The sequence below is a fragment of the Ursus americanus genome, chromosome 14, assembly GCF_024610735.1.
Source record: "Ursus americanus isolate L20-20 chromosome 14, mUrsAme1.1.p, whole genome shotgun sequence".
NCBI lineage: Eukaryota > Metazoa > Chordata > Mammalia > Carnivora > Ursidae > Ursus > Ursus americanus.
Window position 1 is genome coordinate 3821080 of NC_142140.1, and position 27332 is coordinate 3848411.

At 55.2% G+C, this 27332-nt stretch overlaps 1 protein-coding gene across 5 annotated transcripts in view; it reads left to right on the top strand.

Annotated features, from left to right (window-relative positions):
* Positions 1-27332, top strand: part of FBLN2 (fibulin 2) — an 89488-nt gene that overhangs the window by 16238 nt on the left and 45918 nt on the right. For all 5 annotated transcript variants that reach the window (XM_045812429.2, XM_045812431.2, XM_045812430.2 and 2 more), the window contains exon 2: positions 13237-14592. In XM_045812429.2, the coding sequence (XP_045668385.2) occupies positions 13296-14592 (1297 nt within the window). In that variant the 5' untranslated portion in view covers positions 13237-13295. The remainder of the gene's footprint in view (positions 1-13236; positions 14593-27332) is intronic.

Sequence of the window (27332 nt, forward strand, 5' to 3'; positions counted from 1 at the left end):
TGGCTCAGACACCCGGTGTCCCCCTGCACTCTGGACCCAGCCCCTCCCCACTCCCTGGGGGTCGCAGGCCACCCACCTGTGCCTTCAGCCCTGCCCGGCTCTCCCAGTGCAAGGACCCAGCCCCCACCTCCCCAACACGCCCCTGGCCCTGTAACCCTTCTCCTCATGGCCAGCCTTGTCTTCTTGCAAACCATGCCAGTGATTATAAAGACTTTTGCCTATAAGGAAGTGAAGGGAAATAAGACTCTAAAGACAGAAGCCAAACGCGATCACTTTCTTTTGGTAATTTGTGACTATTTTTCACATCCCTCCCCTCCTTCCCATTTCTTCTGCCAACACCCTCTCTCATTCTGGTTTTCTTTTCCTGGACTACTATAATGGGCTCTTTTTTCTTCTTTTAAAAAATCTCTTTTATTGTGAAAAAGCACCCGTAAAAGAAAGTACATAAAAATCAGTGTACCCTCGAGTGACCACTACCTGGGGGAATCAAGAGGACAGCGTCCACAGCCAGGAGCTCCGTGGTCCTTCCTGTGTCCCTCCCCCCACCAGGTCCCCATCACCAGACTTCTAGACTTCTATGGTGGCCATTCCAGCTTGGCTTTTCAGTTCTGTCTTCTACATTTGTGTTCCCTATCTGATGTTGTTTAGGTTTTACCTGGTTTCAGAGTTTATGGACTGGAATCTTCCTTGGAGTCCTTGAAAAGGAGGTCTGTAGTTCCTTTTTTTTTTCTCTTCTTTTTCTTTTTGGAGAGGGGGTGGGAGAGAGTGTGAACTGGGGGAGGGGCAATAGGAGAGGAAGACAGAGAATCTCAAGCAGGCAACATGGGTCCCGATCCCAAGACCCTGAGATTGTGACCTGAGCCAAAATCAAGAGTTGGATGCTCAACCGACTGAGCCACCCAGTTGCCCCTTCTTGAATTCCCAGCGTGCTGGACCTGATGGCGGCCCCCACCATCCTGCTGGAACAATGTCTGCTAAATGTATTGGATGTTTTGCTGAGTTCTCTGGGGCATTGCACATGGGGGACTGATGGACCTCCTCTTTGGAACTTCTCTCTTTCCCTTCCTCCATCCTTTCTCCTCTTGCTGCTCGCCTCACCATATGCTCTCTTTTTTATTCTCTGCATAGCAGCCACATATGTGTCAAGCTGGTTCCTGCCTCAGGGCCTTTGCACATGCTCTTACCACTGCTTGGGATGCCACTCCCCAGATCTTTTTTTTTTTTTTTTAAGATTTTATTTATTTATTTGACGGACAGAGACACAGCGAGAGAGGGAACACAAGCAAGGGGAGTGTGAGAGGGAGAAACAGGCTTCCCATGGAGCAGGGAGCCCGATGTGGGGCTCCATCCCAAGACCCTGGGATCATGACCTGAGCCGAAGGCAGACGCTTAATGGCTGAGCCACCCAGGCGCCCCGCACTCCCCAGATCTTTGCATGGCCACCACATTTTTGCCAGGCAAGTCTCAGCTAAAATGTCATCTCTAACATGTGGTTGCTCTGACCACTCCTTTTTTTTTTTTTAAAGATTTATTTGCGTACAAGCCTATCCCATTCCTCCACCCCCCTCCCCTCTGAAGCCCTCAGTTTGTTTCTCAGAGTCCATAGTCTCTCATGCTTCATTCCCCCTTCTGATTACCCCCCTTTCTTTTTTTTTTTTTTTTAAAGATTTTATTTATTTATTCGACAGAGACAGAGACAGCCAGCGAGAGAGGGAACACAAGCAGGGGGAGTGGGAGAGGAAGAAGCAGGCTCATAGCAGAGGAGCCTGATGTGGGGCTCGATCCCACAACGCTGGGATCTCGCCCTGAGCTGAAGGCAAACACCCAACCGCTGTGCCACCCAGGCGCCCCTACCCCCCTTTCTTTATCCCTTTCTTCCCCTACCGATCATCCTAATTCTTATGTTCCATAGATGAGAGGAATCATATGATAATTGTCTTTCTCTGCTTGACTTATTTCACTTAGCATTATCTCCTCCAGTGCCGTCCACGTTGCAGCAAATGTTGAGAAATCGTTCTTTCTGATAGCTGAGTAATATTCCATCGTATATATGAACCACATCTTCTTAATCCAGTCATCTGTTGAAGGGCATCTCGGCTCCTTCCACGATTTAGCTATTGTGGACAGAGCTGCTATGAACTTTACATCAAGGATCGGGGATGTACTGTATGGTGACTAACATAATATAATAAAAAAATATTATTATTAAAAAAGATTTATTGATTTATTTTATTTTATTTTTTAAAGATTTTATTTATTTATTCGACAGAGAGAGAGACAGCCAGCGAGAGAGGGAACACAAGCAGGGGGAGTGGGAGAGGAAGAAGCAGGCTCCCAGCGGAGAAGCCTGACGTGGGGTTCGATCCCAGAACGCCGGGATCACGCCCTGAGCCAAAGGCAGACACTTAACGACTAAGCCACCCAGGCGCCCCTATTGATTTATTTTAGAGAGAGAGAGCGAGCAAGAGCAGGAGGGGCGAGGGAAGGAGAGAGAATCTCAGACTTGCACTGAGCAGGGAGCCTCCTGCAGGGCTAGATCCCAGGACCCCGAGATCATGTCCTGAGCCGAAACCAAGTCGGACACTTAACCGACGGCACCACCGAGGTACCCCTGCTCTGACCACTCTTGCCAAAGAAGTGCTCCAGTCCCCGTTCTTCACAATGCCCGTATTATCTTCTTGTTCATCTGTTCCCTGTCTCTTCCCTCTGCCAGTGTTGGCCCCGTGTGGGTGGGACCTTGCTGGTTTTGTTCACTGCCGCATCCCAGTACCTATGGTAGGAGGTGGCAGGTAGCAGGTGTGTGGTGAATATCTACAAGCTGAAGGGCTCTGGCTACACTCCCTTAGCTAGACAGACCTGGGTTCAAATCCCCGTGCCACCTTTTACTGATACGCCCTCGGGCAGATCATTTACTCTATTTGGGCCTGAGTTTCCCTATCCGTAGAGCATGGTAGTAAAATAAATCTCCTGGAAAGCCTGGGTCCGGTGTTTGGTGTTGTGCTGGCACTGAGGAAGTCGTAGCTGAACGTGAACCTAACCAGCGAAACTCCCTGCCGACATTTTGTGCCAAGAGCAAGTTTATTTTTCCCAATGAACTAGATGACTTCCTCTGATCAGACAAGGAGCACTGGGTCATCCTCTAATTTCCCTTCTGGCTTTGGCTGCCAGGAAGCTTACTACAAAGGGGAGGTGTCCGGGGCAGCCCTTGTTTCCCGTGGGGCCTTCAGTGCGGTTCCTTCTTTCCTCTCCTCTCTCTGTTCTTCCATGATTCACTTCTGGCCCCACAGTGCATGTGTTTCTACTTTTTATTGTAGTGAAATACACATAACAGAAAATTGACCATCTTGGCCATTTTTAAGTGTGCAGTTTGGTGGCATGAAGTCCATTCGTGCTGTTGTGCGACCATCGCCGCCATCCGTCTCCAGGACTTTTTCATCTTCCCAAACTGAAACTCTGTCCTCATCAAACACAAACTCCCCATTTCCCTCCCCCGGCCCCCTGCAGCCACCGTCCTGCTTTCTGTCTCCGTGATCTTGATGACTCCAGGGACCTCACAGAAGTGGGATCTACAATATTTGACCTTTGGTGCCTGCCTTATTTGACTTAGTACAATGTCCGCAGTGTTTGTCCACGCAGGAGCCTGTGTCAGAACTTCCTTCCTTTTTAGGCTGAATAATAGTCCATTGTAGGTATAGACCACGTTTTGTTTGTCTCTTCATCTGCTGATGGACCCCTGGGTTGCTTCTGCCTTTTGGCTCTTGTGAATAATGCTACCATGAGCACGGGTGTGCGAATACCATTTTTATTTTTATTTTTATTTTTTAAAGATTTTATTTATTTATTTGGCAGAGATAGAGACAGCCAGCAAGAGAGGGGACACAGGCAGGGGGAGTGGGAGAGGAAGAAGCAGGCTCACAGCAAAGGACCCTGATGTGGGGCTCGATCCCATAACGCTGGGATCACGCCCTGAGCCGAAGGCAGATGCTTAACCGCTGTGCCACCCAGGCGCCCCGAATACCATTTTTAGTACGTACTTTCTCCCTTTTTGAGCCCGGGGTGATCTCAGACTGAATTAGAAATTAAAGGTAGGTTTGGGGACACTTTCCAGAACTATACTGTTTTATCTGCTTCTGCCTGTGTGTGTGCATGTGGGGTGTGTGTGCATGTGTGGGAGAGACGCTGTGGCCACTGCTGGTGCCCCATCTGGTGCCCCTCATCCCCCAGATGCTCCAGGAGTTGACTGCTAATGGTTCCCACCTGCATCCTTCTGCAGATGCTGGCCCTTAGCCAACAGGCATTGCATCCCACTACATGCCTGGGAAGTAATCCTTCCCTCTTCACCCCACTGTGGTTCTTGGCCAGTGACTGACTGAGGTCCCTAAGTGGGACAAGTCCTGGGGTGCCAGTCACACTGCAGGGCTCCCTAGGAATCAGGCTAGTGCTGGGCTCTCACCAATACCCCATCTTTGCCCAGTTTTGTCCCCCAGTAAGTCACGTATATGAGAACCCATGTCAGGCTCTGCCTCTGGGGGTCACCATCTAAGATGGTGTAACTCCCATATTCCCTCCTGTGTTGTGTATCTTGTGTGACTGTGGGATGTGGCTGGAATCCGATAGGATTGATACGCTGTGGCCTACTAGGCCACCCGGGTAGTAGCAGGAACCTTGCAAGGGGGCAAAATTTCCACTGTCTGCCACTTAGAGAAGAGATGGGTCCTAACCCAGGAGACCAGGGAGCAAGAACTCCCACCTCCTCTGGGCTTCCCTCCTTTGGACATGGATAAGGGAGACCCAAGGCCCAAAGGGGTCCGAGGGGACAGTGAACCAGGGAACCCACTGACGCCAGAGGGGAATGAGCATGGAATTGCTACGGACCAGAGGAGCCCTGCTGTCAGGCCCTACCTTCTGGTTTTCCTGGAGAAGTTGGGGGTCTAGCTTCAGTGCAGAGTGTTCAGATTTTAAATAACACTAAATTAATCATAAATTAATGACACAGAGATGTGAGAATACAGCAACTGATTTCAAGAGTACACGCGGGCCCCCAAATGTGCCCTGTGAGCAGTCGGCTGGTTTGTGACCACCCTCTGGTGGGACTTGGGGGCAGGGGGCAGCTGTTCGGGGTGGGCTCCTGGGAAGATCAGGGCCAGGTGGCCCTGATGACTCACATGTTTGTAACTGGTGTGTCTACAAGTGCCTTGTATGTTTATTTCCCCTCTGTCATCCCCCGCTGCTTCAAAGTCCCAGTGTTCTGATATAGCTGCCTCTTGTTTAAAAGAGAGATCCCCTACAAATATTTAGAAAGCGTTGGAGCCATGCCAGCACCAACCTGAGCTTTTCTTCTTGTCTGGGGTTGCCCAGTAAAAACGTGGGATGCTTAGTTAAACTGGAATTTCAGATACACGATGGATAAGCGCGTCCCCAGGATTGTGCAGGACACACTTAGGCTAAACGTTTGCACGTTGCTCATCTGAGGCTTGCCACAGCTGCATGTCTTGTATTTTTATTTGCTAGCTTTGGCAAGCTTGTTCTCGTCAGGATCAGAAGGATCAGAGGACCGGGGAAGGGAAGCATTTCCTTATCTTGTGATTTGACGTTATGTGAAGCGAGACCCCACTTTTGATAACAGCACCGGCAATGAATCAGTGTCTCCCAGGGCCAAGTGGGGCGTGCAGCGTGGCCTTGCCAGCCCAGAGAGTTCTCAGATGGCTCTGCTGTGGATGGGAGTTGTGGGGGTGGTGCCAACTTACTGCAGAGTTATGTTGTTTCAGTTTGGCTGCAGCAGAGAGAGGAGCTTGCAGCCAGAGTGAGGGAGGGTAGTTGAGGTTCGAGCAGCACCCCAAGGCACCTCTGATTCTGCTACTCCAGAGACCCCCCTCCCCAACGCTGCCCATACCCCTGGGGTGGGGGCAGGGAGGACGGCAGGCATGCCTCCACACAGCGTGCTCAGCCACCTATCTCGGGGGATGCTTCCTGGGAAGAGACGCTTCGTGAGTGCGCACCCACCCACACCCATGAGAACCTGACCCCAGGCTACCACAGAATCCCCGCTGCCCCCATCCACAGCAGGCGTCCCAGCAACAAAGACCGAAGCTACTAGCAGCCTGGACCATGACCTCAACCGGCCCGCTGGTCCTGCCTGGAGCCTGCTCCGGGGTCTCCAGTTCTGGGAGTCAAAGACTCAGCCCACCGAGCTGGACACACTCCCAGATGTGAGTGTCGGTGGCTCCCTGGCCTTCAGTCCCACCTCCACACTGACGGTGGCCGTTCATTGTGGAGAGTGGCAGACTGAAACCCAGAAGACCAGAAAGGACACCAGACACCCGTCACCTAGATTTCACGGTTGTGAACGTTCGGACATTTTGCTTTTGACTGCGATCCATGCTGAAATATGTTAGAGCACTGTAGACGCACGATGGCTAAGTAGAGGATTAATAACAAATGAGAAAAGTATTCAGCTTTGAAACACGCTGGCGTTTGCCAGCCGTCACACCTCACAGAACGATCGGCTGGTCCTCAGTCCATCCTTGGAACCCCCCTGAGCTGAGATGGCTTTCTCATCGGGTTTGTTCACCCCTGGGGCCGATCAGGAACCCCCCACGAACTGGGCTGTTCTCTCTCAGGCCCGTGTGGGTCTACAGCAGCGTCTCCTTGCCTGCTTTTCCCATGTGCTGAAGTGTTGGGGACGTTTGTCCTGGGGAGTGTCTCGCCTCCGGAAGGTCAGTGTTTCACTGCTTAGATCCGGTGGTTCTGGTTGCCTCTTGCTACCTGACCAACCACCCGGACCCCTGGCAACTGAGAGCAACAACTGATGTAATTTGCTCAGGAATTTAGGCAGACCTTGGCTCCTTCTTTCAGCATCAGTTGGGGACATCAGTGGTGTTCACCCGGCCTCCGGGCAGATGGGGGCCTCCAGAATGGACTCACACTCCCAGGGCTGTGACCAGGAGGGATGGATGCTGGGCTCTTGTGGTCTCAGCGGCAGGGTGGTCACGCGTCTTCCCTGGTGGCTCTGTGCCTCAGAGACCCAGGTGGAAGTCGCCAGGCCTCATACAGGCGGCTCAGCGTCCCCACTGCCACACTCCCCTGCGGGAGAAGTTGGAGTTCTGAGTCTCACGGGTCACACAGGTCCCCAGGCCCAGCTCAACCAATCGCAGCGAAGGGGGGATGAACTTTGTGGATTGGCTGGGTGTGGTCGTGTGGCCATGCCCCACTGTGGAGCTGGGTGCAGGAAGGACCCCCCACCTGAACCCTCCCTCAGGCTGGTGGGGTTCCTGCTTACGGAGGGGCCCAGTTAGGACATGGGATTCTTTCTGTTTTTTCAGCTAGACCTCAGGCACTAAGAGTCAAGTTAATTATACTCCTCAACTAATAACACACTATTATCTTGGTCTCCGCAGGGTCCTGCTTTTATTTTATTGGTCGGTTTATTCCCATTATCTTTGCTCCCCACGCCATTCCAGTTTCCCACTGTGGCAGATGTCCAGCTCTGCTCAGTGCATTTCTGTTTGCCCATGTTTTGCAAATGGTGTCTTTTACTTTGGGCGTGGGTATTTTTACTCCATATGAACGGTGTTGGGCTAGCTTGTTCTCTTTCTTACCTGTTCCACTTCGTGCTCTATTTTCAAGGTCCATCCTTGGTGCTCTGTGTACCCCAAATCATTGACCTAGCTTTCTGTGGGGTGCTCACAGGGATGCGTCTGGCAGGGTCCCAGCAGGAAACAGGGTGGTGGGGCTCCCAGGTTTACCAGAGGAGTGGTTAATGAGGAGCTGTAGAACAGAGGTGTGGGCAGGGTTGAGGGAGCTCTAGGGGCTGGGGCCGTGCTTGGAGTCGTGGCGGCGGTGGGGAGCCCTTAGCGCCCCCTGAACCCAGCAGGGTCACCCAGCTGGAGTCGTGGCCTTTGGCGGAGGGGGCAGCCACCACCAAACCCTGCCCTGGAGGGAAAGGGGGTGGCAGATGGGGAATAGGTACCCCACCCTCTGATCTGCTGTAAGTGGCTGCCATTGAGGGGTGCAGGAGCCTCTGGGATGCGGGCTGGAGAGGTCAGCCTCCAGGTGCAGAGCAGGGTGTGCAGAGCAGGGTGGAGGAGGGCGGGGAGTGGATCTAGGGACAGGGAGCAGCATCGTGGCCTGAGCCTGCTGGGTCCCCACCTATCACCAGATGAATACCTGGTGACCACCGTGGGCATGTGGACCTCCGCAGATTTCTTTGGATAGCTCAGTGGACAGGAGGACGTGGCCTGTGTGCACTGCACATGCTTGTGGACCTAACTGCGTAGATGGCCCTCTCCAGGGTGTCTGCTCCTGTGGTCGCTTGGGCCAGCTGGCTTTGTCATAATCACAGTTACGTTATTATGAACGTGCATACATTCGCCAGCTTTGCCAGTGGGATGGGTGTAGAGCAGAGGCCGCGCGGGTTTGGCTCTGCCTCTCCCTGGTCCCTGATAAGTTCCCACCTTGGGAGTGTGTGACCCAGCCTGCAGGCACCGGGCAGCCTGGCTGGAGGCTCTTTGTGACCACAGTCTGGCTGCTGGGGCTCCCCCCTGCAGGGAGGTCAGCCTCCCTTTCTCAGCCCTTCCCCTTGTGGCTCCTCTTTTTAGATTGGAAGGGGGGGATGTCTGCAGAAGCCAGACATGAAGGGGGCCACTTGCTGTGGGGGCCGTGGGAAAACAGCAGCTGGAGTCTCCAGGAGGGACATGTTTGGATCTGAGAAAAGCAACGTAGAGATTGTGCCCTCCTACTTCTCACCTGTGTGTTTCCAGGCCCGCTTGCTTATCTCCAAGGACAGGGAGCTCACCCCTTCCCCCTAGCAGCCTGGTCTAATGCTTGACCTAGAGAAAGCTTTTCCCCTGTGGAGCTGAGCTCTACCCCCCTCCACCCTTCATACACAGCTGTGGGTCCTGACCTACCCAGAGCAGCTGTGGAGATGCTCTGGAGCTTTCCGTGGCTGCTCTTCTCCAGGTGAGCCACCCTAAAGGAGGCTCAAGACCCTCCCCACTGGGCCACCTCCTCCAAACATGTCTCCGTGGGTCCCACCCCTCTCACAGGTGGGCACACAGCCTTCAGACAGCACCACGAGACTCTGAGCAGCATGTGGACGCCCCGGGCTTCCATTCTTCCAGCTGGAGACCATAGTGGGAATGAGGATGAGGTTTCCAGTTTAGGGGTGAGCCTGGGGAGACCCTGAATTCAAGGACACCCAAGCATGTGTAAGTCAGTGATGAGGCCACATAGGCTTTGTGGGGAACAGGAGCCCATACCCCATGTGACATCTCAGGGTGGCTAGGGTTCGGTGACTTTTTTTTTTTTTTTAAAGATTTTATTTATTCGACAGAGAGAGAGACAGCCAGCGAGAGAGGGAACACAAGCAGGGGGAGAGGGAGAAGCAGGCTCATAGCAGAGGAGCCTGATGTGGGGCTTGATCTCATACGCCGGGATCACGCCCTGAGCCGAAGGCAGACGCTTAACCGCTGTGCCACCCAGGCGCCCCTCGGTGGTTTTTTTTTTTTTTTTTTAAATATTTTATTTATTTATTCGACAGAGATAGAGACAGCCAGCGAGAGAGAGAGACAAGCAGGGGGAGTGGGAGAGAAAGAAGCAGGCTCATAGCAGAAGAGCCTGATGTGGGGCTAGATCCCATAACGCCGGGATCACGCCCTGAGCCGAAGGCAGACGCTTAACCGCTGTGCCACCCAGGCGCCCCCCCTCGGTGGTTTCTTAAGAGGAGTCAGAAATTTCTTTTCTTTTCTTTTCTTTTCTTTTCTTTTCTTTTCTTTTCTTTTCTTTTCTTTTCTTTTCCTTTCCTTTCCTTTCCTTTCCTTTCCTTTCCTCTTTCTTTAGAAACCTAAATTTTCATGTGAACATTTCCAATTTGTAAATGCTGGTTAACTAATTTACTTATTTATTTATTTTTTGGAAAGATTTATTTATTTGGCAGAGAGAGAGACAGCCAGCGAGAGAGGGAACACAAGCAGGGGGAGTGGGAGAGGAAGAAGCAGGCTCCCAGGGGAGAAGCCCGATGTGGGGCTCGATCCCAGGACTCCGGGATCACGCCCTGAGCCGAAGGCAGACGCTCAACGACTGCGCCACCCAGGCGCCCCTGGTTAATTTAAAACGAAAACCCCCTGTGAGGGACAAACGAAACGCTGAGTTGGCTGACTAGCACCCCAGGACCTGTGGGCCCCCTGCTGTGACCTGAGGTGTGGTCATTGTTACAGATGCAGGCAGGGGAGTTCGCGCAGGATTGCCCCACAGATGAGGAGTACGCAAAGCCAGGGCCTGATGTCCTTTCCAGTTCCCCCCAGTCTGGGGTGGGGGTGATGGGCAAACCCAAGATCTAGAATCACCTAGGTGTGGGCAGAATGTGACCCTTGGGGTGAGGGTCCAGGGCCAGGGCACCCAGGGGGCCGAGAGGAACTAGGGGACCAACTCGCGGGAGAATGTGAGACAGGGTGGAGTGTGGCAGGGCTGGCTGGGAACAAAGTTCCTCTGGGAGAAGCTCTTGGAGAAGCCTGCCAGCCTGTGGCGAGAATATTTGCCTCTTGGGGATGCATTGTTCGTGTGAGCAACATGGAGGTGGGAGGAGGGTTTGGGTCTTGGTTTGTAAAGGTTTCCTTTCTTAAATGACGCTATTAAGAGTGGACTCGGGCCACTTTTGGGCCTTTGTGCCCCACCATCTCCAGGTAGAGGGTCATCAACCTGGTCAGGGGAGATTACAGGCCCCAGTTTTCCCTACAGACGATTCCTAGTTGCACTTTATAGAGCCCCCTCCCCCACCCACCCACCTCCTGAGATGGCTTCTCGGCTTGGGGGTGGGGGTGGATTTTCCTCTGTGTCTTTACCAAATTCATTTGGACTTTCCTTGGGCTTCTTAAATTTGTCATGGCCCGAACTGGGCTGCACATCCCCCTGTAGGCCCTCCTTCGGCAGCCTTCCCGGCCTCAGGAAGCCAGAGCTCCATCCTTCCAGGTCGTTGGGCCAAAACCTTGGCTCTACCATACTCCTCTCCTGTCACACCCCATCCAGTCCATCAGCAATCCTGTCAATTCTACCTTTCAAATAATTCCACTTTCCATCCCTTGCCACCCTGGCCCTCCCCCTGGTCTCCCTGCTCCTGCCTAACTCCCCTGTTCTCAACATAGCAGCCAGGTGAATCCCTTTAAGTAGAGAGTTCCATCAGATGGTCCCAGACTCCACAGCTTCCAGCAGCGCTTGCCAGAGCCAGAAGCCCTGCTTGATCTGACTGCTGTTACCACACTCGTCCTTGCTCATTTGCTCAGCTATGGTGGCCCTCTGCTGTTCCTCATCTCCCTCCTGCTGGTCCTGCCTCAGGCCCTTTGCACTTGCTGTTTGGTTGGCTGACATATAGACATGTCTTTACCTCCAGCTATTCACATGGCAGTCTCCTTTGGTTCCCTCAGGCCTCAGATGAAATGGCACTTCCTTCAAGAAGACTTGTTTGACCACCCTGGCTAAACTAGGCTTTCCCACAGCCCCAGTCACTTCCTGATCCACTTCCTTGCTTTCTGTCGTTTATTTCTCCATTGTACTTATTACTGCTGGGCATTCAGTAATCTGCACTGCTGTGGGTTTGTTACCTGCCTCCCCACATCAGAGCCTCTGCGTTGGCAGAATGGCCGTGGAGCCTCTTATTTGCTGACAACCCCCCAGTTCTAAAGGAGCCCAGCACATAGGACCTGTTCAGTCAGTTCTGGTTGACTGGCTGGCAGAGGCTGACCTCCTTGTCCTGCTGTGCTGGATGCTGAGTCACTGTCACTGCCCCCCTCGCTCAGGTCCTTGCACTCCACTCTAGTCCCGTCCGCCCGCCCTGCCCTGGGCATCACTGGGGGTGGGGAGGGTGGCAGCATGAAGCTGCTTCCTTTAGAAAACAGTGGTGGATCCACTCCCTGCTCCCTCTCTTCTCTTGTCAGAAACTTCTCAGAAGTTACTGTTATATCGTTTGTTTGAATGTCGAAATGTTTGAAATTATTATATATATAGGTTTGAAATGACAAGCACTTAAAATACTAGAAATGCCACTTTATTGTTTTTTCCCCCCCTTTTTATAGAAAGCCAGACAATTTTAGCAAAGTGACTGCAAACAATAGCTCAGCCTCGCTGCGGTGGGTGGAGAAGGAGCCCATGTCTGGGAGTGAGGGCAGGGTCAGGGCGGTTCCCACTGGGATCGTGGACCTTTCCTTGCTGGAGCAGGGAAGCCACCACAGAGCTTGGGGCCACGGTGTGTGGGGATCAGCTGCTCTCAGGTCACATGGGCTTTGCAGAGGAAGGGCTGAGTGGGGTTGTGGGGGGCAGGGAGGGCATATCCCAGGGCAGATGGGAGGTGAGGCTGGGGCTGGGGTGGGGCCAAGGAAACGAAGAGAAGGGGCAGAGAGTGGAGAGCTCTTCCTGGGGAAGAGTGGCCAGGACTTGGGGGGTGAGGGTGTTAAAGACAGCAGGTATCTAGAATAATTCTGGGAATGGTGGTAACATTTGCAGAGGCAGCCGAGGACATTGGCAGGAGCCTCCCCTGTGGCTAAACTTGTAGTCCAAGGGAGTCTTCGGGGTGGGCGGTGTTCCCGAGCCTCGCAGTCTGGGGGCTAGAGTGGGGGGCTTGGCGGGCTGTGCCACAGCCCGGGAGGGGGCTTCTTCCTGCCCAGCAACTACCTGACCATATCCTCTGACTGGCAGCTGCGCCTCTTGATAGATGGCTGGGGATCGAGTTGGACTTCGGCGGGGAGAGAAATCATTTGGACGGGTGTGTGTGTGTGACCACCTGTGGTGTCCTGGCACGTGGATGAGGCTGTAGATGAGACAGTGTAACTGTGTGTGAGCGACCGTGGTGCCTGTCACCAAGGGTGTGAGAGACTAGATGTGTGCCCTGAATGTGAGTGAGAGTGCAGGGGTGTGTGGGGGGTGCTGTGGGGCTGTGGGCAGGAGGCTCCCACTCAGAGGACATGTGACAGAAGGCAGGCAAGGGTGGGGGGTGGTCTGTGGCCCAGAGTTGGGGCCCCGTTAGCGACTCTGTACGCCGACACCTGTGGCGCATGCGTGACGGCGGAGGCTCCGGTCTGTGCGTCGGGGCAACGTGCCGGGGAGCATGCGCGGGGGCTGTATTCCCGGGGTGCACACGTGGGAGGGAAGGAGGCGCGGTCCAGCCGTGTGCGTGTGCGGGCGGCTGTCCAGGTGTGTGCCACCCCCCCCTCCCGGGGCGCTGACAGGTGTTCTTTCCCATTCCCCCAGGGCCTCGCAGCAGTGGAGGCGGCTCATTTCGAGGCAGCACCTGGGCCGGCTGTGGGATCATGGCGTGGCTCCGGGAGCCTGCAGGAGCCTGGCTGGCCCTGACCCTGGCCCTGGCCCTGGGCCCGAGCCCCGGCACGGCTGCCCCGAGGCAGGACTGCACGGGTGTCGAGTGCCCGCCGCTGGAGAACTGCATCGAGGAGGCGCTGGAGCCGGGCGCCTGCTGCGCCACGTGCGTGCAGCAGGGCTGTGCGTGCGAGGGCTACCAGTACTATGACTGCCTGCAAGGCGGCTTTGTGCGCGGCCGGGTGCCGGCCGGCCAGTCCTACTTCGTAGACTTCGGCAGCACCGAGTGCTCCTGCCCGCCGGGCGGTGGCAAGATCAGCTGTCAGTTCATGCTGTGCCCAGAGCTGCCCCCTAACTGCATCGAGGCCGTGGTGGCGGCCGACAGCTGCCCGCAGTGCGGCCAGGTGGGCTGCGTCCACACCGGGCGCAAGTACGCCGCCGGCCACACTGTCCACCTGCCGCCCTGCCGGGCCTGCCACTGTCCTGACACTGGGGGCGAGCTCATCTGCTACCAGCTCCCCGGTTGCCGTGGAGATGCCGAAGCCATGCCCGCGGCTGCCACCGGGAACTTCTCAGATGCGGAGGAGGGTGACCCCGAGCGACACTACGAAGACCCCTACAGCTATGACCAGGAGGTGGCTGAGGCAGAAGCTGCAGCGGCCCTGGCGGGGGAGCTCCAGGCGGGCGCTGGGGGCCCGGCTGCTCTGGGAGGTGGCAGTCAGCCGTCCTCCGCCATCCAGGCCACGCCCTGGCCGGCTGCTCTCCCTAGGCCCACGGCGGCTGCTGCCCTGGGTCCCCCGGCCCCAGTGCAAGCCAAAGCCAGGAGAGTGACAGAGGACAGCCAGGGTGAAGGGCAGGAGGAGACAGAGGAATTGGCCATCAAGGAGCAGCCAGCAGCAGGCGGCCCCAGGGGGCTGGATGGACCACCCACTCCAGGCCCAACGGGGCCTGGTCTCCCTGCCCAAGAGGACAAGGCAGAGGCGAGGGCAGGGCCTGAAGAGAACTTAATCCCAGAAGCCCAGCCCACCCCCCACAGTGCTGAGCAGGAGGGAGCTGGGACTGTTCTGGGGTCAAGCACGGTCAGTGTCCCCCTGTCACAGACCACACCGAGCTCTCCTGGGGATACAACAAAGCCCAGCACCCACACCATCCTGGCCACATCTCCCCAAGAGGCAGCCTGGGTCCCACCCACCCAGGAAGTGCCCAAGCAGCCACCCGTTCTGCCCCGTTCTCGGCCAGAGGAAGACAGAGACCCCAACTCTGTTCATTCTGTCCCCAGAGGTGACCCTGAAGGTAAGACCCTATTCTAGTTCCTCCAGGGGCACTCAGCCCAGGGAAGGGCAGCCTCAGGGCCCTGTCAGGGCCCCCAGCTCTCTGCACAGGTGCCTAGGGCTGGGGAAGCTAGGTCTGTGGGGCCAGGCTAGGGCCAGTCAGCCCAGCCCCCACACTACAGGGCAGGTGGCTCTGAGATGGCTCTTTCTCCACCACTGCACTCCTGGGGGCAGAGCGGGTGGGTAGGGGTGAGGTCCCTGTTGCGGTAGGTGCTGGGCTACTGGTGGGGCTGTGGTTGAGGGCCTCTTAGGCATACCTTCTCAGGGCTGGGGTTCCCCGAGGAGGGTTCCAGCTCAAGTGCACGTTGGGCCCAGTGGGGTTCACAGGTGCCCTGGCAGGAAGTGGAAGGTTTCGCAGACCTGGTCCAGCTCCCATCCCCCCTGCCAATAGCCTCTGGGTGTGGCTGTGTTCTTGGTCTCTGAGGTCACAGCAGAAGACACATGGTCTCTCATGGGGCCTCCTTGCAAGAGCCCAGGACCAGGGCTGCCTCCCCTGCCAGCCAGGGGTCCTGTTAACACACATGTCATTCTTGTCCCTGCTCTGTGCGGTGCCCTGCCGGGGCTCCAACCTACTCAGAGTAGAAGCCAAAGGTCTCTCCAGGGCTGCAGGCTCTGCCCCAGTTGGCCCCATGACCTCCCGGACCGGCTCTTCATCACCCTTGTCTTAGTCTGTTCGTTTGTTTTTTTTTTAAAGATTTTATTTATTTTTATTTATTCGACAGAGATAGAGACAGCCAGCGAGAGAGGGAACACAAGCAGGGGGAGTGGGAGAGGAAGAAGCAGGCTCATGGCGGAGGAGCCTGATGTGGGGCTCGATCCCATAATGCCGGGATCACGCCCTGAGCCGAAGGCAGACGCTTAACCACTGTGCCACCCAGGCACCCCTATTCTGGCTGCTGTTACAAAAATGCCATAGACTGGGGGGCTTACACCCAGAGCATTTATTTCTCACAGTTCTGGAGGCTGGGCGGGCCAAGATCAAGGGGCCGGCAGACTTAGTGTCTGGTGAGAGCCCTCTTCCTGGTTTGCAGATGGCCATCTGCTCATTGTGTCCTTGCATGACAGAGGAGGGTGCATCTCATCTGAGAGACAGAAGGAGCAAGTTTTCTTGCATCTCTTCTTAGAAGGGCACTAATCCCATCATGAGGGATCCATCCTCATGGCCTAATTACATCTCTCCAAAGGGTCATCTCCACATACCATCCCTATTACGGCTTTTTTTTTTTTTTTTTAAGATTTTGTTTATTTATTCGAGAAAGAGAGAGAGAGAGCACAAGTGGGGCGGGTGTGGGGGCAGAGGGAGAAGCAGGCTCCCCATTGAGCAGGGAGCCTGAGGTAGGGCTCGATCCTAGGACCCCAGGATCATGACCTGAGCTGAAGTCAGATGCTTACCTGACCCTCCCCACCATTAGGGTTTTAACATATGAAGTTGGGAGTGGGGCATAAACACTTAGTTCCTGTTGACCTTCTCCCTCACCCACTTGGCTTAGCACAGGCTTCCTAGCCCCTTTCAGGTACCTTCCAGCCCCAGGGCCTTTGCACTTGCCACCCCCTCTTGAAATGCTCTCCCAGGTGTCCATGTGCCTCATTCCTTCCCTCTATTAAGCTCTCTTTTCCAGGTCACCTCCCCAGAGAGGCCTTCTCTGACCACCCAGTTAAAAGAGCACTCCACCTTCCTCTTACCCTGCTTTAATTTCTCCTAGCAATATCTGACATTTTAGCACATCGTTAACTCGTTTAATGTTGTCACCCCTAGTAGAATGTTAGTGCCATGAGTGGAAGGGCCACATCTATCATTTTCTCTGCTATGCCTAAGGGCCTTCAGCAGGGCCTGGCAACGCAATTGGTGTTCTGTGAGTATCGGGTAAACAAAGGAGTGAATCAGTGGGGGCTTTCTGGCCACCCCCCACCATCCTTTCTCATCCTGGCTTCCCTTCCATCCTATGAACACCTTACACTGACATAGCCCCTCTATTCCATCCATTTGCTCACACTGTTCCCTGCCAGCTCAGGCAGCACCTCCCCCAGGAAGCCTTCCCTGAATCTTTATACCTGTCTGATCCCCTCCCAACACCCCTCCCTGGCTCCCTGCCTCACCTCTGAGGGTACCCTAGGCAGTTGTCTGGCTGTCTAGAGATCCCTCCCCATAGCTGAGAGTCTGTGTCTTGTTCAGTCTCATACATGAACCTTCTCTATAAACCTTCGTTAGGCATTAACTGTGAATAGGCCCTGGTGGGCCCTGGGGAGGCAGAAATGGACCACTATGGCCCATATCTACAGACTGGGGGCTGTGAGGGAGGGATGCCTGGGTGGTGTGTGGGAAGGTTTCTTGGAGGAAGGGGCATGAGGGGGCTCCGGGATTTCTGCAGCATTCCCATATACCCACCCTGCTGCCCACAGCTGTGTGGCCTTGGGCAGGTCTTTCAATTGGCCTGGGCCCCGTTTTCCCATCTGTCAAGTACTGTAGCCCATGTTGGGCACAGACTGTGTGCAAAGCTTGTGCACAAGTAGTGAGGGGGTGAAATTGCAGGCTCCTTCTGCCCTGGTGGGAGGATCAGCGGCCCCCCCAGCCCAGATGGCTCTCCTTCCAGCCTCATTATGGTGAGTGGGGCATAGAACTCACCCTTGCTGAGTGAGTACCTCCTAGGTGCCAGCCCCATTTCTGTGACCTGATCCTTCCATAAGCTGGGGAGGTGGGCTCCTTTAAAACTGGCCACATCAAGGTCAGAGAGGTGTGGCTCATGGCTCCAGGTCACACAGTGGGAGTCGGTGGCCTGGAACCAGGGCAGTGGGCTTCAGGGGGCTCCTCCTTACCCAGCCCTGAGCCTGCAGGATGTGGGGAGCATGCGTGGGGTGGGGTGGGGGCTGTAATGAAGTACATGTGTGCCCAGGGAGCGCTTGCAGGCCTGGCCGTGGAGCATGGTGCATGCAGCGTGTTTGGGTTGCAGCCTCCAAGGGTTCCAAAATAGACACAGCCCCCGCCCCCCACCCCCACCCCTCACCCCAGAGGCCTCTCTGTGGTTCTGGGCCTTTGGAATCTTGGAGAATTACTTTGTTTCCAGGAGCCCTAGTTTTTGTTTTGTTTTTTTTTTCTCTGCCCTGTGCTTTCTCAAATGGATTTCGGGGTGTGGCCTTTGATGAAGGCTGCTTGGGGGCAGGGGCCCCTGATGGGGTGTCCCCTATCCCATCCAAGGGCTGTCCTGGCGGAGGGCCCAGCGCAGGCAGAGCCCAGAGATAATTACCAGGGCACGGACAGGCAGCTGCATTTTTTGGTGTGCAAGGAAAGGAAGGTGTGGGAAGCTGGGAGCGGGGAGTGGGGAGAGCTTGCCCTAGCCAGATAAATAAGGACTAGCCTGCCACTGACCGCCCCCGGCCGTCTTTCCTCCTCTCCTCACCCCGTGTCCAGCCATCCCCCACCAGCTCACGAGCTCTGCTCCACTGCCCGCGTAACTCAGGCAAGTGGCTCACTGTTTTGGGCCTCCTTTTCTCCGTCCGTAAGCAGCTGGGAGGTCCCTGCTTCGTGGGGATGTCTTGAAGTTGAAAGGAGCTGATTCCTGTCCAGTGCTGGGCATGGAGCTTAGCACTTGCTGAGTAATTAAAAATGTTAGCCACTGGTTGTCACCCTCCACTCTTCATTCTGCCTATTTATTTCCTCAACAGATGTTTGTGGCCCACCCTCTCTGCGCTGGGGGCTGTGCCTGTGAACAAGGCCAGCACAGCCATCCCCTCCCGAGGTCTCATGGGGGAGGAGGGTGTTCAAGGGATAAGTGCACACACAGATTTATTCATGGCCATAACTGAGTACACGCAGCTCGGGAAAGGTGGGCGGTGGGAAGCCTGATGGGCGGGGGTCGGGCCCGATGGACCATCTTTTGGGAAGTGGGGACCTTGTGGGGGGAGGGCTGGGGCATCCCAAGTGACAGAGGGGCCCTCAGTGCGGAGGAGCTGGGGACGTAGCTTTGCCCTGCTCGCCAGTGGGTGGCCTCGGAGCCGGAAATGACCCCCAGCCATGTTGCCATGGCAGCCCTGGGGCCTGGAGAAGGAGGTTTCCAGCCATTGCCCCAGGCCCGGCTGGGGTGGGGGTCCTGTCTTTGAGCCGGAGCTGTGCCAGGGATCCTGGCTGCCTCTGAGCATGTCCAGATGTGGCCTAATGGAAGCCACATGCCTGGCTCCCTGGGCTGGGGAGAAGGGGTCCGATGTCTGTTGTCACTCAGGGCACTTTGGAGCATGCCTTCCCCTTCTGCCGCTGGGCTGGTATGATGGAGGGAGCCGGGGGACTTCTGGGCCCCAAGGGAGGGCGTCCTGGGGCAGGGTGGCCCTTAAGATTTCGGAGTTTCTCCCTTCTGGGAAAGGATCCAGCAAGACGTCTCTGGGCCCCCAGACCACGTGGCAGGAAAGGAGCCCCCTTCCTCGGGAGCCTCGTGTAACCAGATTCTGCAGGGCGGGCTCTTTGGATGCTTTGACATTCTGGTTAACAGAGAAACTTCAAAACTCCAGTAACTATTAATTGCAGACATTGTCGTGCTTGCATCTTACGCCAGCACCATTATAAGTACTCTGTGATAATTAACCCCTTTAATCCGCGTGGTTTACAGCAGAGGAATCGGGCCCCTGGTCCAAGGACACACGTATGCAGGGAACGATGGATCCAGATGTCCCTCGTATTTCTTCGTGTCTTCATCCCTGTCATTTCTGAGTGCCTGGTGTGTGTGTGGCTGTGACAGATACTGAACGTGCAGCGTAGAACAAAGCCCAGCACAGTCCCTGCCCTTGGGGAGCTCACGGTTTAGTGGGGGAGATAGCCCAGTAGTCACATAGGTGTGACGTTCTGAGCCATGACCAGGGCTGAGGAAGGAGGCAGATATGCTCTCTAAGCCTGTCTCGGGGATCTGACTTCTCCTGGGGATTAGGAAGGCTTCCTGGGGGAAGTGATGTTTGAGCATGAGGGCTTGTTGACTGGGTGGTAGGTGGCAAGCCGAGAGGGGACAGTGCTTCAGGCAGAGGACACAGCGCATGCAAAGGCCCTGCAGCTGAAAGGAGGGAATTAGATTGGAAGGAGGCTGTGTGGTTGGTATGAGGCTGGGGAAAGGGTGGGGACCACCATGGTGTTGATCCTCAAGGTGAAGATTTGGGTCTTTGCCCCAAAAGCAATGGGGAGCCACTGAAGGTGTAAGGCAAGAGGTGGTATGGTCTTATTTGGGCAGGGCAGCACTCCCTTTGGGTGCTGGGAGGAGAACAGAGGACTAGTAGTGGGTCTTCCCAACATCTGTGGGTTTCCAACTGCACCTCCGAGCCCCCTCCCCCACCCCAGGCCACCCGGAATCTCCAGGCCGTGGCTGCAGGGGCACAGGAGAGAGGGACTGGACTTGCCCAGACTCTCCCTGTTCCCCAGAGGATCCTTGCAGACCCTGCCCTCTCTTCTCCAGTCTTGGCCTGTGGGAGATTTGTATGGGTCCTAAGGGAACCAGGCTGGGCTTCTGGACACCTGAGCTCATGTCCCATGCAACAGAATCACCTTCTGCTAGAGCTCCAGGCTCCCGGAGCAGGCAGGGGGTGGAGCTGGCCTGTCGAGGCTGTGGCAGGAGAGCTTACAGGAGGGCCCGGCCAGCCCTTCCTCTCCTCATCCCAAACCACAGGGCCTTGAAATAGGGTCTGACTCTGCTTAGGACTGTGTGGGGCCTGCTGAGAGCAATAGGACAGGCAAACTGGGGGCCTGGGCTCTTCACATCTGCGGTAAGACCCCGTCTGAAGCCCTCCACTCACTCGTTTGATCTGGGGCCGGCGACATCACCCTTCTGAGCCCCTACATCCTTGTTGACAAAATGTCATGGTTGCAAGTGCCCGAGGCTGTAGTGAGGACCAACATGTCAGGATCGAGGACCCAGACCAGTGTTGCTCGCACCTGTGCCTGCTGTCCTGTTAATACGGCACACGCTCCTCTCCTCGGTCCACTGTTAGCTTCTTTCTGCAAAGCATCTTTGTAAGCAGTAGAATTTTGTTGTGAATATTTTGAAATTAGAAGATTTCACATAAATTTCAGCTCTCAGGCTTTCCTGGAAAATTGGCAGTTGTGGGCACACCTGGCCCGCGTGCCACAGGCTGGCCATTGGGGTTACTGAGAGGAGGCTCCCTGCCCTTCAAACTGGGTTTGCGTCTGCACTTCACTGAGCCGGCTGTCCTCGGTTTCACCAGTGGCCTGGCCCTGGTTGCCAGCTGGGCTGGGTCCTGTCCTGGGGTATCTGTCAGCGCATGGAGTTTCACCCTGTGGTCTCTGTGGTCATCCTAATTTATGGAAGAGAAACTGGCATCCTGAGAGCAGAGGGGGCTTTTCTGGAGGTCACAGGAGAGCTGGGCAGGGGGCTGCAGGCTCCCAGTGGAGGGGTGGGCTCATGGCGGCTCCCACGGAGGACCTGGAGGCACGAGTGGGTCTGAATGGCCTTAGCTGGGCCTCCCTGTGTTTGCCTGCCCCACACCATACAGCACTTGGAGGAAATGGGGCAGGGGCCAGGGCTAGGCCTGTGGTGGGTTTCTTTGTGTTAATTTTTAAAACTATGTCTTCTTTTCTTTTCTTTTCTTTTCTTTTCTTTTCTTTTCTTTCAGAATAGCTTCATTGAGATATTGTCATGTACCATAAAGCCCCCCCCCTTTAAAGTGTATAATTCAGTAGTTTTTATCAGAGTTGTGCAGGCATCATTGGGCTCCAATTTTAGAACATTTTCATCTCTCCCGAAAGAAACCCCGCACCCAGTAGCAGCCACTCCCCCTTTCCTCTTTCTCCCAGCCCCTAGCAACCATCAAGCTCCTTGCTGTCTCCGTGGATTTGCATATTCTGGACATTCCTGGATGTGGAGTCATGCAATATGTGGTCTTCAGGGACTGTCTTCTGTCACTTCGCATAATGCTTTCAAGGTTCATCCACACTGCAGTGTGCGTCACGACTTTGTTCCTTTTTATGACCAAATAACATTCCATGGTGTGGATGTACTGGGTTTTTATGCATTCATCCATGACGGACGTTGTTTCCCACCTTTTAGCCATTATGAGAACTGCTGCTATGGATATTCGTGTGCATACTTCTGTGTGGACAGATGTTTCTGTTTCTCTGGGTAATATACCCAGTGGTAGAATTGCTGGGCCATATGGTGACCGTATGTTTAATCACCAGAGGAATTGCCAGACCGTTTTCCACAGCAGCCGCGCCGTTTTGCACTCCCACCAAGAGTGTACGAGGGTTCCGACTTTTCCACGTCCTCACCAACACTTGTTACTGTCTTTTTTTTTTTTTTTCTTTTCCGGGGATGGGGAGGGGCAGACGGAGGGGGAGGGGGAGAATCGTCAGCAGGCTCCACGCTTAGAGCTCCAGCGCAGAGCACGACGCCGGGCTTGATCTCACGACCCTGAGATCATGACCTGAGCCGAAATCAAGGCAGACGCTTAACAGACTGAGCCACCCAGGTGCCCCTTACCGTCGTGTCTTTTTGAGTACAGCCATCCTAGTGGCTGTGAAGTGCTATCTGACTGCGGTTTTGATTTGCATTTTTCTGATGACTCATGATGTTGATCATCTTTTCAGGAGCTTACTCTAGAAAATTCTAGAAAACACAGAACGCACAAGCACACATTCCGTTAGCCATTAAAGTGATGACATCATCACAATGTCCTGTTGTCTCTGGAAGACTCCGCCATATACTCGTGGGAGAAAAGGCATGAAGAAGGCAACTGATGTTGTCGTGTTGTTATGAAAATAATGCTGATCTCACGGATGCCTGGAAAGTCCTCAGGGACCCTCCAGGCCTAGGACCACACTTGAGAATCAGTGGTCAACCCACAAATACTAGCATATTATGCACACCGTTCTGCCCTGTGCTTTTTCTCTCTGACAGCATATCTTGGGATTCTTCCTGTCTTCACACGGAGAGCTCCCTTACCAGCCAGTGTGTCACAGTCCACGTGTTCCGGCCTTACTTTCTGGTCCCTACTGACAGATGTTCAGGTTGTTTCTAGCCTTTTGCAGTTCAAAAGCAGTGCTCTAGTGAGTATCTTTATGCTGTCTCCTGGTGTGGCGTGCTGGGTCAGTGTGCATGTGCATTTCTTTACATTTTTTTGTGAATTTACTATTGAAGCATAACCAATAGAACCCATCAGAAGCATACAACTCAGTAATACCTTTTCACAAATGGAACACACCATGTGACAGGCACCCAGATCATGAAACGTCAGGAGACAAGCCAGGTCACCCCCTCAGTGCCGGTCCTGGGGAGCCACTGCCCTGATTTCTAACAGCAGCCGTTAGTTTTCTGCTCCCAGACTTTGCTAAATGGAACCAGAGAGTCTGTTCTCTTTCGCGTCTGCTTCTATTGCTCAGCACATCATTCCTGAGGTTGGCCGTGTTGCGTGTGCTGTAGCTGGTCCTTCTGACTGCTGCGAGGTGCACCAGCATATGCAGGGACCCCAGTTTGGTGGTTCATTCTCCCGTCCAGGGGTGCTGGGGTTGTTTTAAGTCCGGGACCATCAGGAAACGTATTTCTGTGCACCTGCTTGAACCAGTCTTCTGAGGATCACTGGCACACGTTTCTTTGGGGAGGTGCGGGCTCCCGTGTGCTCAGTGTGAGGAGACACAGGATGCGCGTATTTGTCACCTCGGTAGGTGTCAGCTGGGCCTCCTTTGAAAGCTGTGCCAGGGTTTTGCTCACACCAGTAATACAGGAGAACGCATTTCCCCCACTTATTTATTCGACAAGTATTTATTGCATTGCTGTAGGTGCTGGGGACACAGCACCATAATCAGAATGGACAGAATTCGCATCTGTCATGGAGCTTCCGTGCTGGCGGGCTTGGGGAGCGCACGATCGGTCCCATGCATATGCAAAATCTATGTGAGATGGCACTAGGCGCTAACAAGAAAACGAATCGGGGTGCTATACAGTGTTCTCGGTGTGGCCAACCGGGGAGGTGGAAGACGGTGTCTTGGGGTGGTTTTAGTTCACACGTGTGTTTTGCTCTCCCCATCCCCCTCCTTGGCCAAGGGGTCCTCAGAAAGTCTGGCCATGCTCCCACCAACAGCGCATGGGGCTGCCACCTGGTCTTTCTGGAACTCTCACCGAACCCGTGCCAGTCCTTGTGCTGGGGACACACCTTGGTGATGGTATGAATGATCTATTGCCATGGTAACGTGAGCAGCAAGCCACCCCACAGTGAACTTTTTCATCACTCCCAAGTCCACGGGGCAGCCGGACTCTGCTGCCCTGGGCCAGGAGTGGCTGATGGCAGCTGGGCTCATGCTTGTGAGTGTCTGTGGTGGGCTGGCAGCTCCGCTGGGCCTGGCAGGTGTGGGGCGGTGTCTGCCGGGATGGTTTGTCTCTGATCTCTGCTCCCTGACCCCTTCAAGCTGGTTAGCCCTGGCTTGTTCTCACCCCGGAAACAGGGCTCCAGGAGAAAGACAAGAAGCACACAGGGTTTTTGGGCATAGGTTCAGAACTAGTAGAACCCTTTCTATTGCCCCATTTTGTGGCCAGCCGGTCAGGAGGCCAGCCCAGTTTCAGGGGCCTCTCTTCCTGGGAGTTGCTGTGAAGTCACATTGCGAAGGGTGTGCATAGAGGAAGGGAGGAGAATTGGGGCTGAGTGTACCCCAGGCCCTGGGCTGGGTGCTCCATGGACCTCATTTCACTTAGGCCTCAAAAGACTTTACAGTGAGTCCCTTCCCACCAGGGGGGAAACGCTTGCCTGGCCAGGCAGCAACGTGGTCCGGCAGCAAATAAGTGGTGGGCCCAGGTCTGAACTCGGGTCCGTTGATGCTGAAGGCATGTCTGGATTTCCTGCTTGCCTCTTTTGGTAGGCCTGGTACAGAGCTCCCAGATTTGAGCTGGCTGTGCCCGTTGCTAGCTATGTAACCTTAGGCAAATTGCCTTCTTTCCTGGGCCTCAGTTTTCTTGTCTATAAAATGGGCTTTCTGAGGGCTCCCTTCTATAGCTATGTTCTCAGTTGGAAGAAGGCTGGTGTTGGGCACCAGATGTTGGGGTCTGTCTCCTAGCAGGGCTCTACTCACAGTTGGTGTCCTGGGTGCTGATTCCAGGCCTGGGGTCTCTGTTGGGAGGGCAACAGCTTTTCCATTCTGGGCTGCTTCCTATTTATACACTGAACCCAAGACAACAGATGCAGTTGTCCTGAGGCTGAACCAAGCCCTTTGGCCTCCTGTACCCTGAGCCTTCCAGAATCCTGGGTGCCTCGGTGAACTGGAGCTGAGAGGTCTGAGCTCAGGGCTCTCCTGAGAGCGGTGTCAGCAATCGTCTGCCTGCCAACACCTCCTCCAAGCCCGGCCAGGAGTTTGTGTGGCCTCTGTGTCCTTTGTCCTGCAGCATCTGGGGCCTTGAGGGGGAGGCCTCTGTAGACCGAGGTCAGCATTGTGTGGGCTGGGGTTCTATGGGGCCCTCCGTGTCCACTCCAGGGTCTCCATACTGGGAAAATGAGCTTGGGGCCGGTCGCACTGGGGATGAACCAGCTTGGTCCTCAGAGGGTGAATCCTTGGGCGTGAATCCTGCCCCTGCTGCTAAGGCTGCATGACCTCAGGCAGTTGACTCACTGAGCCTCAGTGTCTGCATCTGTAAGATGGGAGAGTGATCTTACCACCCCAGGATTACTGAGAGGAGTTGAAGAAGGAGTGTCAGCCAGCACAGAGCAGCTGCTTGGGACTGAGTTCCTGTCCTTCCCGTGTCGGAGGGCCACTGCACTCTGGGGGCTGGGGCTATGGACTTGCGCTTGTGCTTCAGTGAACAGATGTGTGTCTTTTCTGATGGCCAGGAGTTGTCCCGCTGGTGAAAAAGCAGAGGGGCCAGGCCTGTGGGGTTGGGTGGGGGGTATTCACTTCCTGCGCCCCACCCCGGTGCTGTCACTCTTGGCCGCCTCCAGAAGTGCAGTGCAGTGGTCCTCCCTGGCTCTTCCTTCCCTGCTCTACACTTCTGTTCCAGCATCTGCCAATTGAGTCAGCAGACGCCCGGTCCTGAGGTCTTTTCTTCAGTGGCACCGCCTGACTGGGTGGCTGACCTCCCAGAAATGGGGAGGGGGCACCCTCCCTGGGTCTGCACGTGGTCTCCTCCTTCACCCTCACAGGGCTGGCCTGCTTGGGGGAGAGGTCATTACAGGGCAGATGCTGTGCTGGTCTGGACGTGTATCGGTATGTTACGCCTTGTGACACCCCCATTGCTAGAGGTGAGATAACTGAGGCAGAGGGAAGATAAGCAAATTGTCCAGGGTCACTGAGGGTGACGAAGCAAACAGACATTTGTCGACCACTGACTCTCGGCCCTTTGTCCTGACCACCTCCCTGGGTTTGCGCAATTGCCTGGCACGAGTATGTAGTTCCCACTGCCAGCAGATGGGGGCTCCAGCCCTGCCCCATGTCACAGACCCACAAGGGGCACATAGGGCCCAGGGTGGGGTCAGCAGGCCCCAAGCTCTGCATGTGCCCTCAGGCACAGAGTTTGGGATTCTGGGGTTTTCTGGGATCCATGTGGGGGAGGGTGGAGGTGGCTGAAGAGTAGAATCTGGCTGCAGGGAGCCGTCTGCCTGGGCACAGAGAGCTCCCAGCACCTGAGAGGGGATCGGGATGTGCGGGGAGAGAGTGAGAGGAGCTGGCCTGTTTCGCTTACAGCCCTCACCCTCTCATCTGCCCCACTCACTCACGACATACTTATGGGCCACGCGCTCTGAACCAGGGAGCCAGCGGGAACCAGAAGGGAGAACACTCCCCCACCCCCAGCTTGCGGTGGGTGTACCTGCTGCAATGAGCAGACCTTTGGAACGCACAGGATGGGGAAGCAAAGCCAGATGCTGGAGGTGGGACGGCTGGAGGATAAGAACTGCCAGTGAGGACCCATGGGGGCTCTCTGGGCCTTGGGACTAGGAAGGCACCTGGAATGCTGGGGCAGCTGCTCCCCAGCTCCAATGTGGTTGCCCTGGGGCAGGGGAGGCCCACCGCGGCCTGTAACTTCGGGTTTTCTAAAAGAAACCAGGGATCTGGAATTTTCTATGAAAGCTCCCAATTTGTAAATGTTGGCAACTAATTCAAATATATTAAAGCACCAGTAAAGTATGCAGTGAGTGCCAGTTTGCTGCCACTATTTAGTCTCCCAACCCCTTCCCACCCCTAATTACACAGCTAGGACACAACGGCCCAGAGATGGGTGAGGGGCTGGCCAAGGACTCCAGGAGCTCAGAGGATGGGCCCCAGATTCCTGACTGCCAGCGCAGCGTGCTTTCCTCCCAGACCTCCCTGGCCAGTGGAGTCAAAGCATGGGGAACAGGTGGTACATGTGAAGGGTGACTGAAGAGGGTGTCATGAAGAGGCCACATGCACAGGTGAGGGCGGGGTTGGGGACTAGCAGGGGACGCTGCTGCGCCTGGGCCGGCAGCCAAGGAAGCTGTCGCTCCAGGGCCTGAACGGGAGCCTGGCAAGAGCTGAGGTTTGAAGGCGCTCAGGTCTTTGGTTGAGGTGGCCATGCCTGCCTGGGGATCCGTGCTGCAGCCCCTCCAGGTCAGCTTCTGTCAGTGAAGAGCAGGGTGGGACGCGGCCCTGGGACAGATGGGGACAGGAGCAGGATTGGTGGATGATGGCCACGTAGATGTGGTTGGGGAGGGATCAGGATCTCTCCAGGATGCCACACCTTCCGGGCTTGGTTTGGGGGGTGTACTTCCTGAGATGGGTGA